This window comes from Anomalospiza imberbis, chromosome Z, assembly GCF_031753505.1.
Source record: "Anomalospiza imberbis isolate Cuckoo-Finch-1a 21T00152 chromosome Z, ASM3175350v1, whole genome shotgun sequence".
In the NCBI taxonomy this organism is placed as follows: domain Eukaryota; kingdom Metazoa; phylum Chordata; class Aves; order Passeriformes; family Viduidae; genus Anomalospiza; species Anomalospiza imberbis.
The window spans coordinates 69,659,786-69,682,771 of NC_089721.1; the positions used below are offsets into that span (position 1 = coordinate 69,659,786).

Below are 22,986 nucleotides of genomic sequence, written 5' to 3' on the forward strand. Positions count from 1 at the left end.
GAAGGAGTTCTGTTGAAGAAAATGCTGAGCACAAACCTGAGAGAATCCACATGTGAACAGCCTCTAGTTACATGTCTCTACCCTTTTTTGCTCCATCTCCCTGTTAAAATTAGCTGCTTATGTTTAGTATCCTGATTGCTCTCTGTCTTAAATACTACCAAAAATTTACAGGTCCAATCTGTCTGTGTCTTGCAAGTGCCATTTTCTTTCACCTTGATATTTATGAAATAAATCAGGAAGCATTTAAACATGTCCATAGCAGCATATTTTTTGTCTTAAAAAAGGGGAGGAGGAGGCAAAAACAAAAATCCCCAAATACATGCCAATCCCCTCTTCAAGCCACCCTAGAAACTTCAAAGCATGACAGCAGTGACCAAAGTTGATAGAAATATACCTGCAGAATTCAGTGTTTGCTAGATTTGGGTCCAAAGCCTCTTTTTACTCTAGTTCAATGTGTCAAGCCCCTTAGCTTTTGCAAGGTTTATCACTGCTTTAGGAAAAGGTACCCAGTGGTCCAAGTTTAGGGACAGCTCTGGTTTCAGTAGTTGGGCTTGTTGTTAGATGGATGTACAGTTAATTTCTTCTGTTATGCATATCTCTTGCAACTTTTGAGTGTGCAGCCAGTGTAATGCCAGCATGAAATTTTTGGTTCAGAAGTACTATGAAGTATTCATTCATTCTTCCACACTAATAAATACAGTATTCTAAGTCCTGGGTTTTCAGATCATTTCAGCTGATGATGTAGAAGTTAAACCACTCAGTGCCAAACTCACTATATGAACACAAATCCCTTTGGTGGCCACAATCTAAGCAGGTTATCTGGTTAGATCAAGATGGTTAAGGATGTTTACTGCCTGAAATAAGTTTGTCCTCCCCTCTGCAAGTCCAGAACAGTTGACAGATTTTGTTCAACCTGCTAAAAATTTAACCTTCACCGGAGAAAGTGCACTGAACGTTTCAGCCTGAAGACAGATAATGAGCATAAAGGATGGGAATTCTTTTGCTATCTTAACTATAGCAATGTGACTGTAATGGAGCAGCCCATGCAGCAAAATATCTTGTCACGACGAGTGTTTGTTGCTTTGAGGCTATGAGCCTGCAGATTCCTCTGCTCATGTGTCGCTCATGTGAGCAGCCCCTCTGCGGGGCCATGCGGACAGGGCTGAGTGGCATCTGCACCTTTTTACACCACACATCCCATATAGAGAGCTGTGGCACATCACTGCTCCCCTCCTGACTGCTGCCATTGTCTCCCCTCCTCTCTCACAGATCTGCTTTTACTATGCACGTGGAGGCCGGGCATTCGGCAGTCCCCGAGGAAGGACCCAAAGACCTTCGCTGCCCTCTCTGTCTCTACCACACCAAATACAAACGCAACATGATTGACCACATAGTTCTGCACAGAGGTAACAGTGTCCGTGTCCGTGTCTGTGTCCAGTGAGGGGAGTGCTGGACAGGGCCCTGGTCTGGTTCCATTCAGCATTTCAGACTGGTTTCATTAAATTTTTCCTCTCTCTGTGCATGAGGACAGACATGTCGAAGGAGTCACTAGCCCTTGATTGTCTTTTTGTTTCATTTCTATGAGTTGCATCTGATTTATTTCCTGTAAAATTCGAAGTTTGCCAGTGCTTATTTGGGGCAGATTTGGGATAGATTTTAAGTTTTTCCTCAAGGGAGGTGAAAAGCCATCAAACACCTGTTTAGAAAGAGTTGCCCTAATTTGCAGCTTTGATCTAGGCCAGAGTTGTGCCCCACCAATGTCCTTGTTATCTTAAAGGCCTTGTTATCATAAAGTCACCCAAAAGGTTTATCAGCTAACCATAGAGGCCTCAAAATATCCCTTGATAAATTCCTTGAGTATTTTCTCCTCTGTGTTCTTAGGTACAAAATAATTATCTCATTTTTTGCTTTACTGTAAGACTCCTTTTCTGTCTATACCTCTCCATTTTTAAAATTTTGGTTTTTTAGCCTTCTACAAGTGGGAGTAGGGATTTCTATATTCTATTAACTGTGGGCTTAGTAGCTCAGAAGAGACAGCAGTTTGGGCTCTCTGGGCTGGGATTCCTGCCCACAGCTATCACACTTGATGCTTGTGGATGGTCTGTTGGCTGCCGAAATCCAAACCCATGTGTTGGGATGGCACTCTGCCTGCGTGCAGGTTGGGCAGAGATTCACAGTGGGGTACTGGTGGTGAGCAAACACAGGTTTTGCATGCCATCTTTTTCCTGGAGGAGATTCTGGTGTGACAAGTGCTGTCGTAATTCCTTGTAGTATACCACTTCTCAGTGTGCTGGTAGCTTGAAGTCCTTCTTGTACAAGCGCAGTGAGCTTGCCAGAATTCAGATTTCTTTCTGCTAGCGGGGCTGCTCTGAGGGAACATCTGGGGAAATGACCTGTCAGTGATTCAGAAAGCACGTTACAAAGCTGACATATTTGGTTGCAAGGGTTTGGCCGATGCTTTGGCTTTTACTTCCTGTCTTTGAAGGTGTTGCTGTGTCAGATTTTGCCTGGTTTTCTCCATTTTGTGGCCATGCCAGGCCTCCAGTAGACAATGCCAGACCTTTAAAACAGAGGGAACTGGATGGTTTTAGGATATTTTCCATCATGCATTGGTTTGGTATTGGGAATGTCCTGTTGCAGAAGTGGAAGAGCACTTCATTAGGTCAAGCAGCTCTACTGCTTGTGCAGAGCTGCTTCTGACCAGTTGAAAGGAGGTTGTCACCTCCTGGGTGAGTGAAACTCTGGGTCTTTTCTTCTGTAGGACTTGCTTCAGTTGCACAAACCATCCTCAAAGAGTTTTTGCTGCTGAAACAAACCTCATGGCAGAAGGACATAATGGTTATACACCGCAGAGCTGGGGGGAGGAAAAAACAGAGTAAAGTAAGTTTAAATGGGATTATAGCTGGTAAAGAGTCTCAGAAGCCATAAAAGGGTTTTGTTTAACATCACGTATCCAGGGTTCCTACTTAGAGTGATTTCTGATGCATATATCCAGCTAAAAAACAGCCCTCTGCTGTTGTGTTTAATTGTGTGGCAGCTGAAGCAGATGGTTTTGACAAGATTTAATGTGCTCTGAAAAAGAGGCTGAGGGATAGTCAATGTAGTTTGAGATAGCCTTCCTGTTTTATGGCCACTGCACTGGCAAAGCAAGGGCATAACCCTGAGCTATGGCCCAAGAAAATTAGTTTTGAGGTAGATGGAGTGGTGCAGTATGTAAAATCAGGAGTGAAGGATTCGATCCATTCATAGTTAATGTTCCTTTTGTGCAAAAGGCATGTTTACAGATGCATGACTCTTACATTACTTCCAAGTTGCTGCACCCCTAATCCTTGGTGAAACAGCATGTGCTTGAAATGGAGAATATATTTGCCTCCTAATGAGTGGCTACAGAGGCTGAATTTCACAGGGTGAAAGCAGTATCAGCTAGAAGCTTGAATGCCTAGTGAGGGGGAAAAAAAAAATAAGGCAAGGAATTTGCTTTCCATTAAGAAGGAGGGGTTCCAAGAGCTTCTCTCATGTACCACCTGCCCCTGACCAGTGCCAGGGCAGTTCAACCTGTCTCCTGTGGGTACAGATGGAGCACAGACTCTTTACAGGTGTCCTGTCCCAGGGGGCTGACACAGCCAGAGGCTGCTGCAGGTCGTTGAGGAGAAGTTTGGCTCTCTAGTTCTTCCTGGTCTTTATGACAGGCAAGAGGAGATGGGGAATTCCTGATCTGGCAGCATGTTAGCCTTTAATTTATGCTGGACAATACAATTAGTGTGTTACAGAATCAGTTAGATTGGAAAAGAGCTCTGAGACCATCAAGTCCAACCTGTGACCAATCCCCACCATGTCCCCATCCCAGAGCATTGAGTGCCACCTCCAGGTGCTCCTTGGACACCTCCAGGCATGGGGACTCCAAACCTCCCTGGGCAGCCCCTTCCAATACCTGACCACCTTTTATCCTGATGTTATCCTTTCCAGCAGCATTCCCCTCATGCATTTTATAGTATATTGGTGTTTTTCCAGGACTGAATCCAACTTACCAAGTTCACTGTTGGCTATGCTTTTAAATCCTTGGGTGATTTTTTTTCTTATCCTTTCTTTAAAGAACTAGTGATTTTCTTTTTCCATGTAAGAGAATTAACACCCATATGTTTTGAATAGTAACCTTTAAGATAAATTTTCAAATTTACCCACCTCCCCAGAGGTTTCCTTGCTACAGATCCTGGTTCCTTGCACATGCTTTTTTCTGGCATTCTCCATTGTACATACAACTTCACAGACACATACAGAACCTTTGTGCAGTGCTTACTTTTGACTACTGGAATCCAAATGCTACTTGTTATGTGAGTGTAGTTTGGATTTCCAGGCAAAAAATGTGTATTTTCAGAACCCAGGATGACCAAATAATTGGTCTGTGTCTAGATAGTAGGACTGCTTTGTTTTTTTTTTTTTTTTGGTTTACCTTTGAGGGAAGGAATTGAGTTATATATGCTTTGATGTGTTGCTGAGCAAAGATTTCTCCTTGCAACTAAGGACTAATAGAGTCCTGAGTTCTCTTGTGCCTTTAGCAAAAAAAGTATGTCTGCTTTGAGTTATAGTACTGAGAATAGTTAGTCATTAATGTCCTTTCAGTTAATTCCCTGACACAATTAGCCTGAATATTCCAGCCTAGTGGAAGGATTGGATTTCTTAAACCAAGATGATGCCTTTGTTAGGTGTTTATTCTGTTGTTAATTTTTTAATTACCACTCTCGCACAAGTCTCAGGACATCTTTTTGTGAGGTGTCTACAGTAGTCTTTGATTAGACACAGCTGAGCTTTGAAGAAGTCTCACGGGGGTAAGGAAGCTACCTCTTCAATTTTTGTATGGGGCTTTATGGTTTGCTGCAGTTTTGTTGGTTGTCCAGACATGCTAAGTGCATTCTAAATGAGTAATTAAATAAACAGGGCTTTGCAGGGGCAAGCTGGAGGTGAGAGCATCACCTTAAGAATTGCAACATTCCAGGTCCAGGTAGCCCTGCAAGTTCCAAAATCATAGCTTGGAGGAAGCTCACTGACATATGTCTTGTAAAAGTTGACACTGAATACATCTTGTAAAAGTTTTAAATCATTCCCTGAAATTGAAATCTTCCAATCTAGAGTTGATATTTTTGTCTGTTTTGCTCTTCTCTTACTGTGCTGCCTTTGATTTGGGGACTGTGTGTGTGGTTGTGAGGTTAATAGGTTTTGTTCATATGAATAAGAGAATGCTGCTTTACTTCAGGCTGGTAGATTTAAAGATTTTTATACCATCGCATGTTTTAGTGTTTTTAATCTCTGCCCAGTGTTAGAGGAAAAGTGAATGTTAAGATATTTTAATTAGCATTTCTGTTTCTGAAAACTTCACTTGGCTTTTTCACTTTTGAAACCGGCTGTGTCACTTACTTCTGAAAGTCCAAAAGCACGCAGCTGCAGCAACCTTGTAAAAAGTTTCTCGGGTGGTCTCAACAGCACAGCTTTGAATTCTGCTGTGTCTTAAACCCTATTCTCCCCTCCCGTGTTTCCACCCTGAATGGCCACTATTTGGTTTCTTAATAGCTAGAGAAGCTGTTGTTGGTGTAGAAAAGAATGCTAAGTCTAATTTTCTTTTTTTGGGGGGGAAAAACTTCAAAAAGAGGAACTTATGACATAGATAAGTTTTGTGCTTAGGGGGAAGCTAGGCAGGATGGAATATTTTGTTGAGCTGTAGAAAAAAAGTCTTGCTGCAAAGGGAGTATGTGTTTCTGTAGTTGTCTTTGGATGTAATTTTACCCTCCTCACTAGAAGAAAGGCCCCGTTGGCTCAGATCCATGTGTGCACTGCCACGTCTCACATTCCTTCAGCCTTCATGTCTACCATAAGAGATTCAGGCCTCTTTTTTTTCTCCTGTCTTTGGGGATGATGAGCCTGGATGAGGAGGATCAAAAAACCCTCCTTTAGGCAGTGCATAAGGAGGAACAGTGCTAAGTTTCAAGTGTTCTAGCTCAAAATGCCAGTTTGGGTAACAAATGCCTTAATGAAGACCTGCTGGTGACCCTCAGCTGAACGGTCAGATTTGGGGTTTCTCTGGTGTGCACAGCATGGAGGGAACCATAGTGGATGAGTGTTGAGGCACATCAGATTCTGGCTGTGTCAAATGACCGAAATTAATTGCTGCTCTGTTAAATATCACTGCTTTGTTAGAGGGAGTGCAGAGTTTAAAAACTCAGCAAGAGCATTTCCAGTACATCATGCGCGCAGAGTTTGGGCTTCCTGAAAGCCCTGGATACATAAGGAAGTTTCTGCTGTTGGCTGAACTTGCAAGGCCTTTTTCCAGGGAGAAGTGCTGCCTTGCTCACCTTCTCAGTCCCCAGAGGGCCGGTTTGGGGGTGGTGGTGAGAACACCAGCTCCAATTTATGCAGAGCCAGCAGTGTGTGATGCTTTGGGAAGCACACCCTGCAGCTCCCCTGTTTATTACTTCTCTAGAAGTTCCCGGCTGCTGTCAAGTACTGAACAAAACCACGCTTCTGGTCTTGGCTGATTTATGGCTGGTTTTGTGTTCCTAGGCCTTGCTCCTCTGACTCATAGATGGAGTCTCACTTGGCCCAAAACATTCCATCCCCATCCTCTTCACCCCATCACCAGTCACAGAGGACACCTGCATTTGTGGCTTTTGGAGATTAACCCTGCCCTGTCACGCAGGATTGTTTTCCTGGTGTTGTTAAGTGAATGTTGTGCTGTCCCCACAGAGGAGAGGGTCGTTCCCATTGAAGTCTGCCGTTCCAAGCTGTCCAAGTACCTGCAGGGAGTCGTTTTCCGCTGCGACAAGTGTACCTTTACCTGCTCCAGTGATGAGAGCTTGCAGCAGCACATAGAGAAGCACAATGAACTGAAACCGTACAAATGCCAGCTCTGCTACTATGAGACCAAACACACAGAGGAGCTGGACGCTCACCTTCGAGATGAGCACAAGGTAAGACCCAATTAGCTTTAATTTGTGGCAGTCTAGTCTTTGCAAATACTGAATTGGTGTATTTGCATGTCTGACTAGCCAGCTTGACAAGGGGTTATTTTTGACTCTCCCTCCCCAAATCTGAAAACTAATCCCATGTTGTGTTTCGCTTTCTCATTTTTCTCTTAATTTATCTTTTTTTGTTGTTGTTGTTTCTTCAGAAACTGAAAAATAATCATTTCTGAAGATGTTCAGATTGATCAGAATTGGCAAACTGCTGCATGCAGAGTGTGATTATCTGGAAAAGGCTCTTGTGTATGCTGGGTTTATCTAAAGGGGGGTGGGAAAAGAGTTGTGGAACAATAGCAAGGCAGTGTGATTCAGACTAAAAGGTAGGGGATTCCAAACACAGGATTACTCTGGTAACTTCAGCAGCAGGACATGCCACGCATATTTTAATAACAAAGAGGTCTATACATCCCCTTTTACCTTTAACAAGGGAAAGATAAACAGCAAGTCTGACCAGGTCCTCAGTTAAAACCACTTTGGAGTTTTTGTGGATTACCTGAGAGCATATCTTGTCCAATCTTTAAAGGCTTTCCGAAGACTGCTAGCTTTGAATTTCCGTAGCTGAGAAATGTTTAAGTTCTAGAACTGAGATGTGTTTTGGAATATTTCCTGGAGTGCTTCCTTGGCAGGTTTCCAGGGGGGGGCAGCTATATGCCTTCCCCTCTTGGAGCTTAGCTGCCCAAGGTCCTCACTAAAAGCTTCATTGACTGAATGACTTTTCCTTAAAGCCAAATATATATGGAAGGTATTAGCAGCAGAAGTTAAAGAAAAGAAAAAACCAACAATTTTCATGCTCAAAAAATATTTGGCCATCTTATAAAACCAAACTTAGTTAATTTATGTTGACATGCTAGGCTCCTCTGCCATCCTTGTTACTTCTGGAGAGTCTTCTGCGATTCAAATGGTACAGAAGGAGTTCCACACCTGGTCATCACAGCAAGGTGCCTGCTGTATCCAGGAGGAACTGTTGCTTGGGTTTTTTGACACAGTGCATCAGGCTGGGAAGATTATTATTCCCTTAACTTAGCTCTCCCTTCTGATCTGGACCTGCAGTGGTGGTGCTGGTAGTTTAAGGCATCGCTTCCCCTTTTTTGGTGGGTAAATTGTACCTCTCCAATCTGTGTCTTAAGTTCTGGGCTCAGATACTACCCGGTTGTATATTGCACCTCAAAAAGAGTTCCTTTTCATGAGCTGAGTTGAATCAAGTGCCTTGTGTGTGGTCTTGTTTGTTTAAACCTCTGTGGTTGATGTGTTAAGTTAAAGAACCTCATCACAACTGTCTGTAACCCAGTACTAGGAATTTTCGCACCTCCATATTCAAGATACTTTGCTATTTGTATGTATCCTACAGCCTGCTTCACATCCTCTTTGGGATCATTCACGTTTCCTTTCCCACAGAGGGGTAAGGAGCAGTCAGTGGGCGTTGATATTTCATTCAGCCTCTTGCAGGACATGTATACTGCACTCGCTGCTCCGTCTCCATCCCCTCTGCCTGCGTGACTCAGTGCCTGTGCTGCTGGAGGGCTGTCTCTCTGCATGAAAGATGAATCCAAAACCCTTCCCAGCAGTGATCAATGAGCTCAGAGGGCACTTGTCATGCAGGAAGTGTTAGCCTTAGTGTCTGGTCACGCTCCACGCTCTCCGCCTCCACTGTAAATCTGGGCTGCTGCTCCGCTGTTCCTCTTGGATGTGGAGCAGTTCCTGACTCCTTTGCCCTGAGCTGCTCTTTTCATACTGCTGCTGTGAGCTGTTAAGTAGCTGGTGCATTTCACCCCAGGGTTAGCTGAATTTGACTGCTGGGTGAAGTGTTCCCATTATAGGCTGTGTATCAGTTTGCAAAGCACTTTGCAGCGCGGGCGTAATGAAAATTAATCTGTTATTAATGAGTGAGAGAGTATGTGCCACACAGCAGCCATGTGCTTAGTGAAAAAAAGAACCATCCTTTCATGAATAAAGCTGAATGAACCCGTCACAGAGAGTTTCCCCTCAGCATGGATGTGTGGTAATAGTGTTTGATCACAGCAGTTGAATAATGCCATAAAAATGAGGATATGACTTGATGTTTTACATTTCTTGGATGAAGAAATGAAGGGAGTTTACCCAATCCCATTAACTACCAAAAAACAGAAATGAGAAATGCAGAATAAACAGCAATGGAAGAATCATTGCCCCTGGAAATAAATGAGTGTTAATTTGATTATGGGGACTGCATGTCACCTCGAGTTGAGCAGGCTTTGGGGTGTAATCGGTTTTGTTTTGCATTTGTGGCCATTTTTCTGGCTGGTTGGTGATTGTGCTGACTGCTAACAGAAGTGTTTCTTTCAAAGGTGAGTCGTAATTTTGAGCTGGTTGGACGGGTTAACTTGGACCAGTTGGAACAAATGAAAGGGAAAACAGAGAGCTCTAGCAGTGATGAAGAAGAAAAAGAAGAAGAGTTAAGCCCCAAGGTTCAAGAGAGAGGTCAGTGCAGCTCTTTGATGTGTTTGGGGGGTTCTTATTGGATTTTTTTGGGGCACTGCAACCTGCCTCACCAGTTCAACCATGCCAGGTCAGCTGTTGAGTGGACAGCACATATTCTGCAGAAATAGTAACAGAATGTTACTGAATTTCCTGAAGACACATCTCCTGTGGGAATCTCATGTTTCTAATCCTCCTTACAAGTTTTTTTTATCTGTTCAGAGAGAATATGCACTATGAGAAAGCACAGATAGCATCTGTGACTAATCTGCCTGTTCAGATAGCATCTATAAGGTCTTGGAAACCTAAGTAAGTGTATTGTAGTGGCCTGTCAGATTTTTTGTATTTTGGTAACCAGTTTCCAGCTTTCACTTGGCATTGTCCAAGTGGGGGGTGAAGGCTGCTTTACAGGCTGTTATTTACCTCTCTGCCCAGCATTCTTTGTCAGACAGTCAGTCCTTTCTGCATTTGCTGCAGTTGGCAGCTCCAGAGCCAGGGTACATCCATGCCCACCTGTCTGTACCATTTTATATTTAAATATATGCCTAGGTTTGTATTGAAGAATAATCCCACTGACTTCAACAGAGCTAGGCCACATACTTCTGGTTTGGTTGAATTTAGATCAGCAGAGAACAAGTTCTCTGAAAATTAAGTTTCCTTTCCAACAACCTTCTCCCATGAAAGGCAAGTTATTCCCGTATCTGGTGTAACTGTATTTTGTCTGGTGCAACAATGCATCATATAACTCTTTATTTAATATACTTAGTCCCCTCATGGTTTGAAGGACAGGCCCCCCAATTCTTGATGCTGAAAACTCCACTTAGCCAGGTTCTGTGTACTTCAGCTAAAGGTACACCACCATGTTCAGTGAACATTTTCCTCCTGATTTTTTAGCTTTCAAACTCACTCAAGAGCTTTTCACAAAAAAAAAAAAAAAAAAGTGTCTGTGTACATGTTTTCAGGCATTGAAAAATTCCCATTTTTGGATTCACAGGTAGTTTACAGAGCTAGAGGGGTTCAGATCATGCTTCTTTCCTTTTAATAGCAAGACCCCAGCATCTTGGATTTTATTTTGTGTCCCTGCAGCGTGAATTCCGTTTGTGCTTATCAGCAGCAGTTAGTGATGGCTTTTAACTTAAATGACAATGCAAGCCAAATGGATAGGAAACCATTTATGTTTTAATGAAAAATACCCTGCACAAGGTCTTAGAGGTAGAGCAGCAGAAAAATCAGAGGAGCGATATCAGTTCCCCGTGCATCTCAGAGTTCAGCATTCCTCAGGGACAGCTCCAACCCTCTTGGCTTCGTGGCTGGAACAACAATTGTGTCATGATTTGACTAAAGCACCAGCTCACCTCAACTGCAGATGCAGCAGGCTGATTAATGTCGTGTGTAGACCCACAGCTAGCAGGGGGTGATGAGTCAGGCTGTCCTTGTGAGGATTACCTTAGCATTACACACAGACACAGGTGCTGAGGTGACCTTGGAGGCTGTGGTGCACAGACCAAGGAGAAAAAAGTGCTCTCTGCCAAGCCTCACAAATCCCTGTGAATGTGCCAGTGGGGGGCAGCCCAAGGTGAAGTTCATTGTTTAGATTGGCTTTAGGTTACACCCTGGAAGTATAAAACCATCACCTTCCATGCTGGAGTATACATGTGCAAGGGTTAATAGATGTGTTATCCTCATGTTTCAGAGTTAAGCAAGGCAGCGTTTTGATGATTCTGTACGTTTTTTTTTTTTACCTGTGTCTCTTGTTTTCTTTAATTGGTGACTGGCTAAAATCATTTCTGCATGTTTCTTTGGATGACCAGCCAAAAAAAATTAGGCATATTTTCAGGTTTGCTTTGCAGGATTTCTTTCTTCCTTGGCCTGTAGGGTTGATATTTCACCATTGGTTTTATTAAGGTTTTTAGTCCTTTTCAGTCTCTTAACCATTTGTAATAGATTATAGTAAAATAGGTAGAAAATGCAGAAAACACTTATGCCTACTACAACAAGGATATTAGAAAAGATCCAGTTGTACTGATTGCGTTTTTCTAGGTAAGTTGTGTGAATTACCACTGTTAAGGTGCAAGATTTTTTAAAAATGTCCCAGTGAGACAGGAACTGAAGGATGCTAAGTGGCAACTCCCTAGGCATTTTCAGAAGATACTTCTGACACAGAAATGGTTTGCCCTGGTAGCAGAGAGCCAGCCAGACCTGTGGTTTCAAACAGAGCCTGTCACAGTGGCTAACACTGCCACAGCTTTCAAACCACATCAAACTGTGCAGTCCTGGGTGCTGCTGGGGTGCATCTGGCAAATCTAACTTTTGTGGTGTTAGCCGGAAGTGGGATTTGCTGAAAGTGCCTCTGTATGCTCCAAGTGTCTGTCTGAGGTCTGTGACTTTGGGAGAATCAGGATTTTTTCCCTGAATTCATCACTTTGACTTGAGCTGCTCTGTACAGTAGTGAAGGTGCAAATAAGAACTTGAGGCTTCTTCAGATGGGCTACTGGACCAAACAAAGGCCATTGTCCATGTGGGCAGGCAGAGCTGAACTGCACTCTTGGATGGGAAAGGAAGTGAGTAATTTACTTGTGGTAAAGGATATAGTATAAAAGGAGATGTGTGGGGAAAAATGAAGTGTCTGGCATAGACCATGCCAAGAACAGCTTTCCCAGGTAGAACTGTGTCGCAGAGGGGCTGTTACTGATCCTTATGTCTTGGTCTCAGCAGATCAAGAGGTTTTTTTTCCATAATGGGCAAAAATTAAATGTACATGAGTTCATGTACATGTTCACATGTGTGGCAGAGCAAAACCACAGAGAGGTCGGGTGTGTGTGCAATCTGTTATTTCTCCTCTGCAGTACCCAGAGCAGCTTCTGATAATCCTCCAGGGAAGCAGCCCAAATTCACATGCCTAGAGGCAAAACTTACTGGGGAGCAGGATGAACAAGATAGTGTTGTCTGAAGAGGCAGTGGATTTACTAGAGTAACACTTGCTAAACTTCATGGGACTTACAGGTATAAATTAAGGACTGGCTTGGGTTGGAAGAGCCCTTTAAAGAGCGTCCAGTCCCACCCCCTGCCATGGGCAGGGTCACCTTCCACTATACCAGGTCGTTCTATACTCCTATACAGAACATCAGCAGCATTTGCCTCCAGCACTATTACCCTCTAAAAATATTTATCTCTGTGTCATGACTAGTCTGTGTGTTGCAGTGTGTTTATACATTTCTGCCATGCTTAAGGTGTCAAAAATCCAGATTTAAACTGAGCTGATGGCATTTGCTGCTTGCATTCTGGTGTTCCCCAACACAGCAGCTTTATGATGTTTAACCACATAATAAATAAGCCCTCAACAATAAGAAATACAAAGTAGATTTTTTTTTCCTTTCACATGAAGAGGCCAAAAAATTGTGTCAAGAACCATTCCATGTAAAACTGAAGTAAAGGTTAACTCTTGAGAAGTGTGTCAGAAAAATGCATTTGCAGAACTTAAGTGTGGGTAATAGGGAATGTGTGAGCAATTTTGAGTTCACAGACTGATCCTGAACAGAGTAAGTCTGAGAGTGAAGAAATCAAGTGAGCAGAGATCAGAATCAAAATTAAGCAAAATCCCTTTTCTTTTATTATGTAGTTCAGGAGGAGTCAGAAAGACATTCTGTTGATTTCTTGCTTAAGATAATCCCTGCTAAGGAATTAATGCTCTGAGCAGATGGTGCTGTCTCATTTCCAGCAAAAGAATCAAGTGAGATAGTTCATGCAATTATTTTCAATGGCTTGTGCGGTGATCTTCTCAATTTGTGAGAAAATCTTTCATCTTTTGTCAGAGCAGGCTGTGTTTACATGGAGCTGGGCTTTCAGGAATGTTATTCCCTGAGCTGCCAGTGACTTAGAAGGTGCTTGACACTTCTGCAAATGAGGCCCCAAGCACTTCTTATAAAAGATTAGGATGAGCATGAAACACCTATGCAGTTAGGATGCAGGACTTAATCCATGAGGCTTCATGATCTGTTACAAGAATTGCATGTTAAGTCCGTGTGTTTCCTAAAATTTATACTACCAGTTCCAAAATTATAGATGGACTTGGGTGGGGATTTTGATTTTGCTTTCAAGCCACTTCAGTCCTAAACTTTGCAGTTTAGGCTTAGAATTTAAATTCCAGTCTCTTCATTTGTTGAAATAGAGGAGCAAGGACTAGTAACTTGTTACCCTTACTTGCTGAGATGCTTTAAGACCTAGGGTGGGTTGTGTCTTTTGCAGTGTCACTTTTCTTTTCAGCAGCTGCATTTTCCCAGTTATTTGACAAGAAAGTCCTTTTGCTTCTCTGGAATGAGAGGTGCAGCAGAGAGGACTGGAGTAGGATCACTGTGGTCCCTTCTTGCCCTGGCATTTCTGAGCTCACGGGCTGTGCTGTCTTTTTCCAGATCCCATGATGTTTCCTGACAGCAGTGCTCCAGAGAAACGCTTTCCGTGCGAGTTCTGCGGCCGGTCCTTCACCGAGGGCTCCGAGTGGGAGCGGCACGTGCTGAGGCATGGCATGTAGGTTGGTTTGTGTTCCCTTGCCTAGCAGCCAAAGGTGTCAGTAGATCTCATTGTATTCCCCCCACCCCATCCCTGCCCTCCAAAAACGCTGCAGTAAATGCAAACACAGTTCTGTGAAGACCAAATTTGTCTTTGGATAGTCATCTAATGTCTCTGCATCCTTTTTGACTCTGCTGCCCAGGCTGGCTGTAAACTGCAGGGTTTAACTGTGATTCTAAAACTTAAGATTGTCCCTAGGTGAATGCCTTTTGGCCAGGATTAACTTCCCCTAAGTGTGCTGTTGATTTTTTTAAAAAATGTTCCTCTCTACGGCAGTTTGCACACTGTGGGATGATACACATCACAGATAGGAATCTCTGGAGCAATCTGTTTCCTTCTTTTGATGTAGATGTCATTGGTAGCAGGGACCTCTTTTCTAGCCAGAGTTTGTTCAAAGAGTAGATTTCACTCAAGGCTACTGACATGTGGGAAGCATCTGAATACAGTATTGTGTGTTAAGTGTGATGGGATAAGAAAAAATAACTTCTCTTACCCTTAAGAGAATGTAAGTATGAACATAAGTACTTGAAATGCTGCAACTATGAAAAGTTTTCTTGGATTTTATTAACTCTTTGGGAAAAGCACTCCTTTCCTGTGCCTTTGCTTGGTGCCTCCTAAGTCTTGTTAGAGGGGACCGGGGAGGTGGGAATAAACTTCAAGTGTCACAGTTTGAGTCCTCCCTTCTGATCCCAAATCTGTCCCAGCGCAGAGCAAACAAAGATTCGGTTTCAGGGCTAGAATGTCCCACCAGTAACTTCATTCCTCCGCCTCTCCTCTGGAGCCGGTGGCGTGGTGTGGCTGCCTTTTTGGAGAGTGGTCAGCTGCTGTCCCTCATATGACAGCATATGGCACGGGCTGGCTTTGCTGTGCCCCGTGCCCGACCGTCTGTGCTTCCCGCAGGGCGCTGAGTGAGAGCAAGCACAGGAGCAGCGGTGAGGACAGCCAGCCCAAGGAGGACATGGAGGAAACAGCCAGCACGCTGCCAGAAGAGAAGGAAGGCATCGAGACCATGGTGGTGGACTATTCCCACGGCGGGGAAACAGCCATCAGCATGGTGGCTGCTGACCAACCTCTCCTAGACACCCCGGAGGCCAAAAACGAATAAGAATAAGCGTTTGGTGTGGTTCTAATCGACAGTACTTGAACACAGTGATGAGCGGGGCGGGGCGGGCAGGGAGGGCAGAAGGAAGAAATAAAGCTGCTTTTAGGACTGAATGATCTATTTTCAAAGCACTGGTACCTGTGTGAGTGTGTGTATATTAAAAGTTATTTATGTGATGGAATAAGTGGCTCCATTACATCACTGCATCTTTGTTTTCCTCCTGGATCTGACAATGGGAAGTTACGTTCATCTTTGGACTAATGAAGCAACTCCCCGTGTTTTTCCTACATTTCACATCGTGCTTTGCAGTGGAGACTTCGATTGTTTTATGAGTGGAAGCGTCGTGAGCGTGGAAGAAGTGGTAGGGGGACAACTTTTGGACGCACAAGTTTGTGTGCGTTTTTCTAGTTTTAATACGTAACGCTTTTCCAGACTGAAAGCAACTGCTTTAGAAAAGAAAAAAAAAAAAAAAAAGAGAAAAAAAACAAAACCACAGGGAAAGAAAAAAAAAAAAAAAAGGAAAACAGAAAAAAAATAGACAAAACAGAAACTGCTTTGCTTAAAACAGTCACCTGTTTCCTAGTACCTCAGAATTAACCAAGGGAGATCTCTGCATTTGTCAGTACTACCTGTTGTTGTTGTGGTTAAATGTAGAGAGACTGCTGGGCAAGGTGGTGAATGGAGGAAGAAAAAAAAAAAGTTTTAAAGAAAGGAAAAACAAATTGTGCTTAAAATCCCAGTGTGGGTTTTATTTCTTAAAATACTGTGATTTTTTTAATTATTTTAGTAAAAAAAAAAAACAAAAAAAAGAGAGAGATACTTTAATTCCTAGATAACTGTTTGTGAATTGTCATCCTTTATTCCAGGTAAGCTGTTTGTTAGTATTCAGTTATAATTTTAGTATTTGGTAGATTTCATGTGACTAATTGTGCGGTTTTGTTTGCCACATGTTTTGTTTTCTATCAGCCTGAGGTGTTACAAATACAGCACAATTAAGTTTCTCATGTAAAAAATTAGTATTTCTTTTCGAGTTGGGGACAGGGAAAGGAGACTAGATCTTGTGAATAGAACCTTTTTTTGTTGTTGCTGTTGTCGTCGTTGTTCCTCGTTAATTTTAAACATATGGAGATAACAAAGAAGTTTTAACTTTAAAAAAAAAAGACTAAAGAACCAAACTTACAGCACAGCTATGCAGCTCATGGGCCAAACACATGGGTCCTCATAACCGTTCTGTTGCTTGTCATATTACATATTAACATCGATCAGTCTCACAACTGTAACTTTTTGTTGAAATTGGCTGCCTTTATTTTTTTCCTTTTTTTTTTTTTTAATTCCGTCTGTGGTTTGTGCGTGGGTTTGTTTTTTTTTTTTTTTGGTTGTTTTTTGGTTTTGGGGGGGGTTTTTTGTATTTCTGTTTTGTTTTGTTTTGGTGTGGTGGGAGGGAGGGGTGTCTGTTAACACATCTTTTTGCAAGCGGAGGTGAGATGGTTATACACGACATTGAGCCTGGAGAACTACTTTTAACTCGATTCAGTGGATGGAGTTGCTGAGTTTTTTTTCCCCTCCTCCTTAGCTTTTTAGCATGAGGGGAGCAGTGTAGAATGGATGGGAACCTGCATACCTTAAGTGGCTGATCCTGCAACTACTCCTTGGGTAGAAAGCCTATTTAAACTCAATTTGGGGATTTTTCTGAGCGGCCAATACAGGATCTGGTGCCCATGGTATGTTCTGATTGTGAACAAAAAAGAGGAAAAAAATATATTAAAATTATTAAAAAAAAAAAAAGAGAAAAACGAGAAAAGAAAAAAAAAACTGAAAAAAAAGTTTCTTTCCAAAAAGTAGAAAGTACTTGACTGAAACCTAGTTTTAGAAATGCATGTGTCTTCGTTTGTTTTTTTTGTTTTTGGGGGGGATCTGGGGGAGGGGGAGGGGGGAAAATAGGAAGCTCTCCAGGAAATTGTGTCCTGGAGAGCTTCACTTAAAAGCGATGGCAAAAATGTTGCATTTGTGGAATAAGTGCTACTTGAGAAGCATGGTGTTTTGCTTTTGGGGATTCATCAATTGTGTGTTAGGGGGATTCTTTCGATTTTTCTGTTGTGGTTTTTTTTTTTTTTTTTTTTTTTTTTTTTTTTTTTTTTTTTTTTTAATAGGGAGGGAACATCATAGAAAAGACACATTGGAGGGACAAGTATAAGTACACATTTTGTGTCTGTATTTGTTTTTTAATTGGCCTCATTTCAAATATTTTTAAACAGTTCCATACCTGGATTGGGTGTTTGTAATGGTTACCAAAAAGGAAAAAGAAAAAAAAAAAAAAAAAAAAAAAGAAACAATGATTGTGACATGCTTTTATCACTACTTAATTTTTCAAATAACATGTAAATATTGTAATCCATTGGATTTTGTTTTGCTAACCTGTAATAAAAAAAATATGGGACCATTATCCGTTTAACAAGCTTAGAATGTCATATTTTTTTCCTTTTTTTCTTTTCCCAAAAATGTATACCTGATATATTGTGGACACACATTTTAGGTGCATTATTATGATTCTGTTGACTGTAATGACATAGAATTGAAAATAACATTTTTTTCATTGTTTAATTTATACAGAGGACTTTTTCAGAGTTTGACAGAAGGAAATAATAGCAAAATGCTAACCCATTGGCTTCAGCACTCGGTATTTCCTGATTTTGAAATTACTGCTTACTGATGGGGGATAGGAAGGGGATACTGAACTGTTGCACTGACGGGTTTGTTTTTTTTTTTAAAAAAAACAATGAAAATTAATAAAAACTTTTTAAGAGTGTTTGCTTGTCTTGTGTGTTTTTTATATTTATATTATCTGGAGATGGGTCCCTACAAGTTACTGGTTTTGCAACTTGGCAGCTCTGGGTGGGAGCAAAGTCCTCTTTTTTCCCTCCTGCAGCCTTTCCCCCAGTGCTTCACAGGGAATTTTTGATTTGCAGGTTATGGGGAGTGACTTGCCTTAGCTTACACAGGTCTAGGGTCTACAACATCCCCAAAAATGCCTCCAATGTGCCCCAGCCCAACATCCATTAGAGGTCAGGTGCACACTGCCAAGCTCTGGGGACTCCAGAACCCAGTCATAGAAATGAGGGAATTTTGCAGGCTGTCTGGGAAGATCAAACTAGATGGAGACAGGCTGGTATTTGGATTGCCGACTCAGCCCTGTCATGAGCTGTTGCAATATTGTGATTCCCCAGTATCTGATGACCTGCTGGATCCAGCACTGATGCTGTTCTTGTCTGGAGGTGGATATTCACCCAAAAAATCTGGAGCTGGATGTATTTCCTCATTCTCCTCCAAAAACATAAAGTGATGTTCGTGGTGTTGTCACAGAATCTTCCTTTGCTAAATACAGGTTTTTTAAATGCATGTTGGTAGGTTGTCAGAAGGTTGTTGGTTTTTTTTTTTGTTTTTGTGTTTTTTGTGGTTTTTTTTTTTTTTTTTTTTTTTTTTTTTTTTTTTTTTTTTTTTTTTTTTTCCTATCTGGTTGTGTTTTAATCAGATCCTGTTCCCAGTTTAAGCAGCTTTTTTGCTGATACTGGAGTTGGATCTCAAAGGAATGTGTATGCTGTGAAACAGCATGAAACCTTTGATCACCTGATAGCTTTACATGCTCATGCCTTTTTCACTAGGAGTCAAAAAGTTGAGAAATATTATATTTCCCTGTGAAGATGCTTATTTCCTTTACCTGTGTTGACAGGGAAAAGGTAGGAATGATGCATTTTGGTAGTGTCACACACTACCTTTTTCAGGGATCTCTGGGAACATTTATTCAAAAAGACCTACAAGTAATTTGCACGTTATGTGTTCTAGCCCAGAGCCCACCTTTCCCTAAATTAAAAGAGGAAAGGGCTGCTCAGTAATATATCACTAATAAGAATTACATCACTGATATAATAATGGAAGACCTTGGGGTGAATTCTAGAATCCTGCAGCTGCATTTTCCTACTCAGCTTAGTGTCAGGATTGTGTGAGTTTGAAACAAAGGATTTGATCTCCCCATCTTTAAGTGTCAATGGCTGGATGTGACTGAATCATATAGAATGGTTCTGGTTGGAAGGAACCCTAGAGATCATTTTGTTCCAGCACCCTGCCATGGGCAGGGACACTTTCCACTATGACAGGTTGCTCCAAGCCCTGTCCAAATCTGGCCTTGAGGGATAGGGCAGCCACAGCTTCTCTGGGAAAAGTGTGCCTCACCACCCTCACAGCCAGGAAGTTCTTCCTAAAATCTCATCTAAACCCATTCTCTTTTGATTTTAACCCACTCCCCCTTGTCTTATCACTACAGTGGCAATCTCACCCTGTCTTTCCTCAAGTTCCCTTCATGTCCTGGATCACCTGTGTTGAGGACCCTGTGCTGAGCTGAAATCACAGGAGTGGAAGGAAAAGATCAAAGGGAATGGTTACTAAAAATGGTCCTTTACTCACATTATTACCCCTCTGCCTCGATGGGCAAGTCCCTTTCTTTCAGCTGAGAGCCCAGGGCTTCCCAGGGGACGTTTGTGCCGTGGGACAAGTGGGATTTTGCACACACTGTGTTCCCAAGCTCATTGTCCTCCCTTTGCTTACGAAGCCTGGGTAAATGTTTGCCTCATTATTGCTATCTTGACTGCTGGCATTTTCCTCTAGCCTGGAGGTACAGTGCCTGAGTGCTCCCCATGTAGAGCTCTTGCCTTTGTGTCCACCCCAGAGGAGAGGTTTTGCAGGAGTTGCTATGAGAATAGTAGTATTAGGCTGATACCTCCCTCCCTTCCAAACATCCAGCCTCCCTGGAGAAGAGTTCAACCTTTGAGGTTGTCCTGTGACTCAGGGGCAGCACTGAAGCTTGGCAGAGTCACATACAAGTCTGGATCTGTGGGGTTTCCAGAGGAAAATCCACTCTCTGGGAAGTGGGTGTGAAATCTTGGTACTCCTGGCCCGTTTATCTTCATGTGAACCTACACAGCAAAAGTCAGTCTGCAGGCGGGGCGGAAACATCTCAGCACACCTGCTGGTGTTCAGTTCAGTGGAAGCTGGCCCAAGTTTCTACTCTCTTCCTCACCCTGAAGTCTTCCTTCAGTATTTTTCTGAGAACACACGACTTTCCCTCCATGAGAGTCAGCTGTCTGGCTCCAAAGCAGAGAGATCGCAAATGCCACTGGCCTGGTCTAGCATCAGCAATAATCCTTCTTTTGGCAAGAGGCTGAAACTCTTGATCTCCAGGTCTCCCTCCTGATCCTGTTTCCCAATTCCTATTTATTTTGTGTTCTCTAAACCCTTGACTTCTCCAGCATGTCTCTTTTTGCAAGCCCATGTTTTTGGTGAAGTGTGAGCTACTTTGAGGGTGTGCTCATCAACTCACAGCTCTACTCTGAACAGCATTTCTGGCTGTCCTGTGTCTCATCATTTCTGACCAAAAGGCAAATCTAAAGGTAGGAGCAAAAAAAACCCAGCCACTTAAATGTATACTCAGTGGTATAACATGTACCTGAGACAGTGATTTCTTAGCAGAATCAAAGTGGATTTTATCAGATTTTCTCTTTAGGTTTATAGGCATCACTGCCAAGGGACAGCACACAAGGGCCCTTAACATGTAGGAAATTATCATTACAGAGGAGAAGCTACAGATCTCTATTTCATATTTAATTCATTCCAGCTTGGGTCCTACAATCCCTTCCCTCCAGCACTCACACAATATGCTGCCAATCAAGTGAAACACCCAAAATGGTGCCAGTGTGGGGAGATTTTGGGTTTGCTTTGCTCCTGTGGTTGAGCCCATGTTCTCCCTTTTTACAGCTGGAAGAATCTGAAGCAAAGTTCTGTCAGCTCGCAAAAAAAGTGAGGAAAAAAGGCTCAAAAAATAAGCAAAATAAAATAAATTCTCATGCAATGCACTGTATTGTGTAGCAACAGACAGAGTGTGCAGCTAAGACTCAGGTAGCACAACTGACTTTCCTTTTGCTGCATTTGAGATACGTTTTGTTCCAGCAGAATGTGGAAATTGATCAGATCGGGGGTGTTCCCTCTCTGGCTCAATGTCTTGACTCCTGAAGGAGAAAAAAGAAAATCCCACGGCAAGCAGGAAGGAAATAATCCGTCCCTAATGAAAGTCTCACCTTAATCCATTCTGACAACAGCTTTATCCACGGAAGTAGAAGTCGTCCTACCTCTTTCACATTCATTTTGTGTTCTGATTACATAAGTTACAGTACTTTTGCTACTAATTCAATTTTAGATTTGACTGAACACCTAGTTTTTCTGTTGAGAACTGAGAGGTAAAATACTTAGGTGTTGTTAAAAATTTTTGTTATTTTAATATCCCAAAAAGATATGTTTCCTAAAAGTTAGTTGTGTGAGCTGTGTTACTCTGACGTTGTTCATAAAATGCATTTTTCATAAAATAATCAGTCAAGAATTGCAAGTGATTAATTTCAGCTAGGATGCTTAGGGAAAAAAATGAAGTCAGGTGCTGGAATGAGAGGAGACACGCTTTCCTTCTCAAATAATTTCTCTCTTTGAATATTTGGTGTAACAGCAAATATGCCTCAGCTCGCTCCTTGAATTCTCTGTGGAGTTTACACTTCTGTTAATGAAGAGCTTAGCTCAGTCTAGCCAAATGTACATGCATGACTTCCAAATCTAAGTGAAATGTGTCTCCCTGCAGCTGTTCTGTTGTGCTCTCAGCAGCATTTAGAGAGAGGCGGGTATTCACCAGCAATGCCTCAAATTAATTTAGCTTGTGCTGAAAATATTGGACTGAAATTTAAATTTTTCTCTGCAACTGAAGAAAACCGTATTTAGCTACTGTGCCAAATATTGCTTCAAGTCCTTGTGGAATCATTTAGACCAAAGTCACTGCAGGCTTCTAGCAGAGATGATGCACTGAAAGGAATTTTAAACTGTTGAATGTGGTTTATGTCTGTAAGAACCAGCAGATAATTAGCAGGCAAGTGCTGTATAGCACTAGGCCTTTGATGTGTTTTTTCCAGGAAAAAAAAACATATTTTCCTCTGCTTAGTCTCAGGACTTCAGGCACGTGATTGTTGAAACCACATCATCTGAGTAAAAATAGTTCTTCAGGAATGGAAAGGGTTTGGTTTCTCACAGGTAATTAAATATCCATCACTCAAAACATGCTGCCTGCAGAAAGGCATGAGGCCTTTGAGATGTTTTGCTACAGCTGCAGAGTATTTCTTGCTAATACCACAGGAATACCCTCCAGAAAAACAGGTTAGAAAATGGTGTTTTCTTCCCCCTGTTCCTCAGCTGCTCCTGTAATCTCCTCTTCCTCCTTCCCTCATGGGATTGCTCTGGAAGCTAGGTGGCAAACACTGGCCAGGATCTAGCTGGTAGGAGTTGGGCTGTTTAAGGAGACATTATTGTGGTTGTTGGTTGAGGTGCTGCAAACAGGACTTAACGTTTCTTCAGCTCAGTGGCTGAAAAAGGATTTTTGGGGGTCGACAGCTTTAAATATGACTGATCCCTCCCTGAGGAACTGGTTGTGCTTCTGTGCTGTTAACCAAAAGCAGGAAGGGCAGGTGGCCAGGTGTTGATATCATATCCCGTGCAAATGACTCAATGAACAGCAGCAAAAAGAGTATAATTATATTCTTAACATCAGATTAAATGTATGTTGTTATTTAATCCATTTAAAAGTTCATGTTTAGCAATTAGGACCTCATTCTGCAGGGTTTCATGGTTTCATGCTGTAACCTAGATTTCTTTCCATGTAATTTAACTGGAAAGCTGACAAGGAGTTGTTTTTTTCCCTCCCATTAATTTAATATCAAATGGGTGCTGTCACTGAGTCAGTAGGGTGTTCCTGGGGGAACTCTGCATTCTGGG

The 22,986-nt window shown here is 42.2% G+C and overlaps 1 protein-coding gene across 8 annotated transcripts in view; it reads left to right on the top strand.

Annotated features, from left to right (window-relative positions):
* ZNF462 (zinc finger protein 462) overlaps nucleotides 1-17,465 on the top strand; it is a 90,353-nt gene extending 72,888 nt beyond the window's left edge. For all 8 annotated transcript variants that reach the window (XM_068177609.1, XM_068177611.1, XM_068177605.1 and 5 more), the window contains 5 exons: nucleotides 1,270-1,406; nucleotides 6,736-6,959; nucleotides 9,335-9,467; nucleotides 13,874-13,988; nucleotides 14,931-17,465. In XM_068177609.1, the coding sequence (XP_068033710.1) occupies nucleotides 1,270-1,406; nucleotides 6,736-6,959; nucleotides 9,335-9,467; nucleotides 13,874-13,988; nucleotides 14,931-15,135 (814 nt within the window). In that variant the 3' untranslated portion in view covers nucleotides 15,136-17,465. The remainder of the gene's footprint in view (nucleotides 1-1,269; nucleotides 1,407-6,735; nucleotides 6,960-9,334; nucleotides 9,468-13,873; nucleotides 13,989-14,930) is intronic.
* The last annotated feature ends 5,521 nt before the right edge of the window (nucleotides 17,466-22,986 follow it).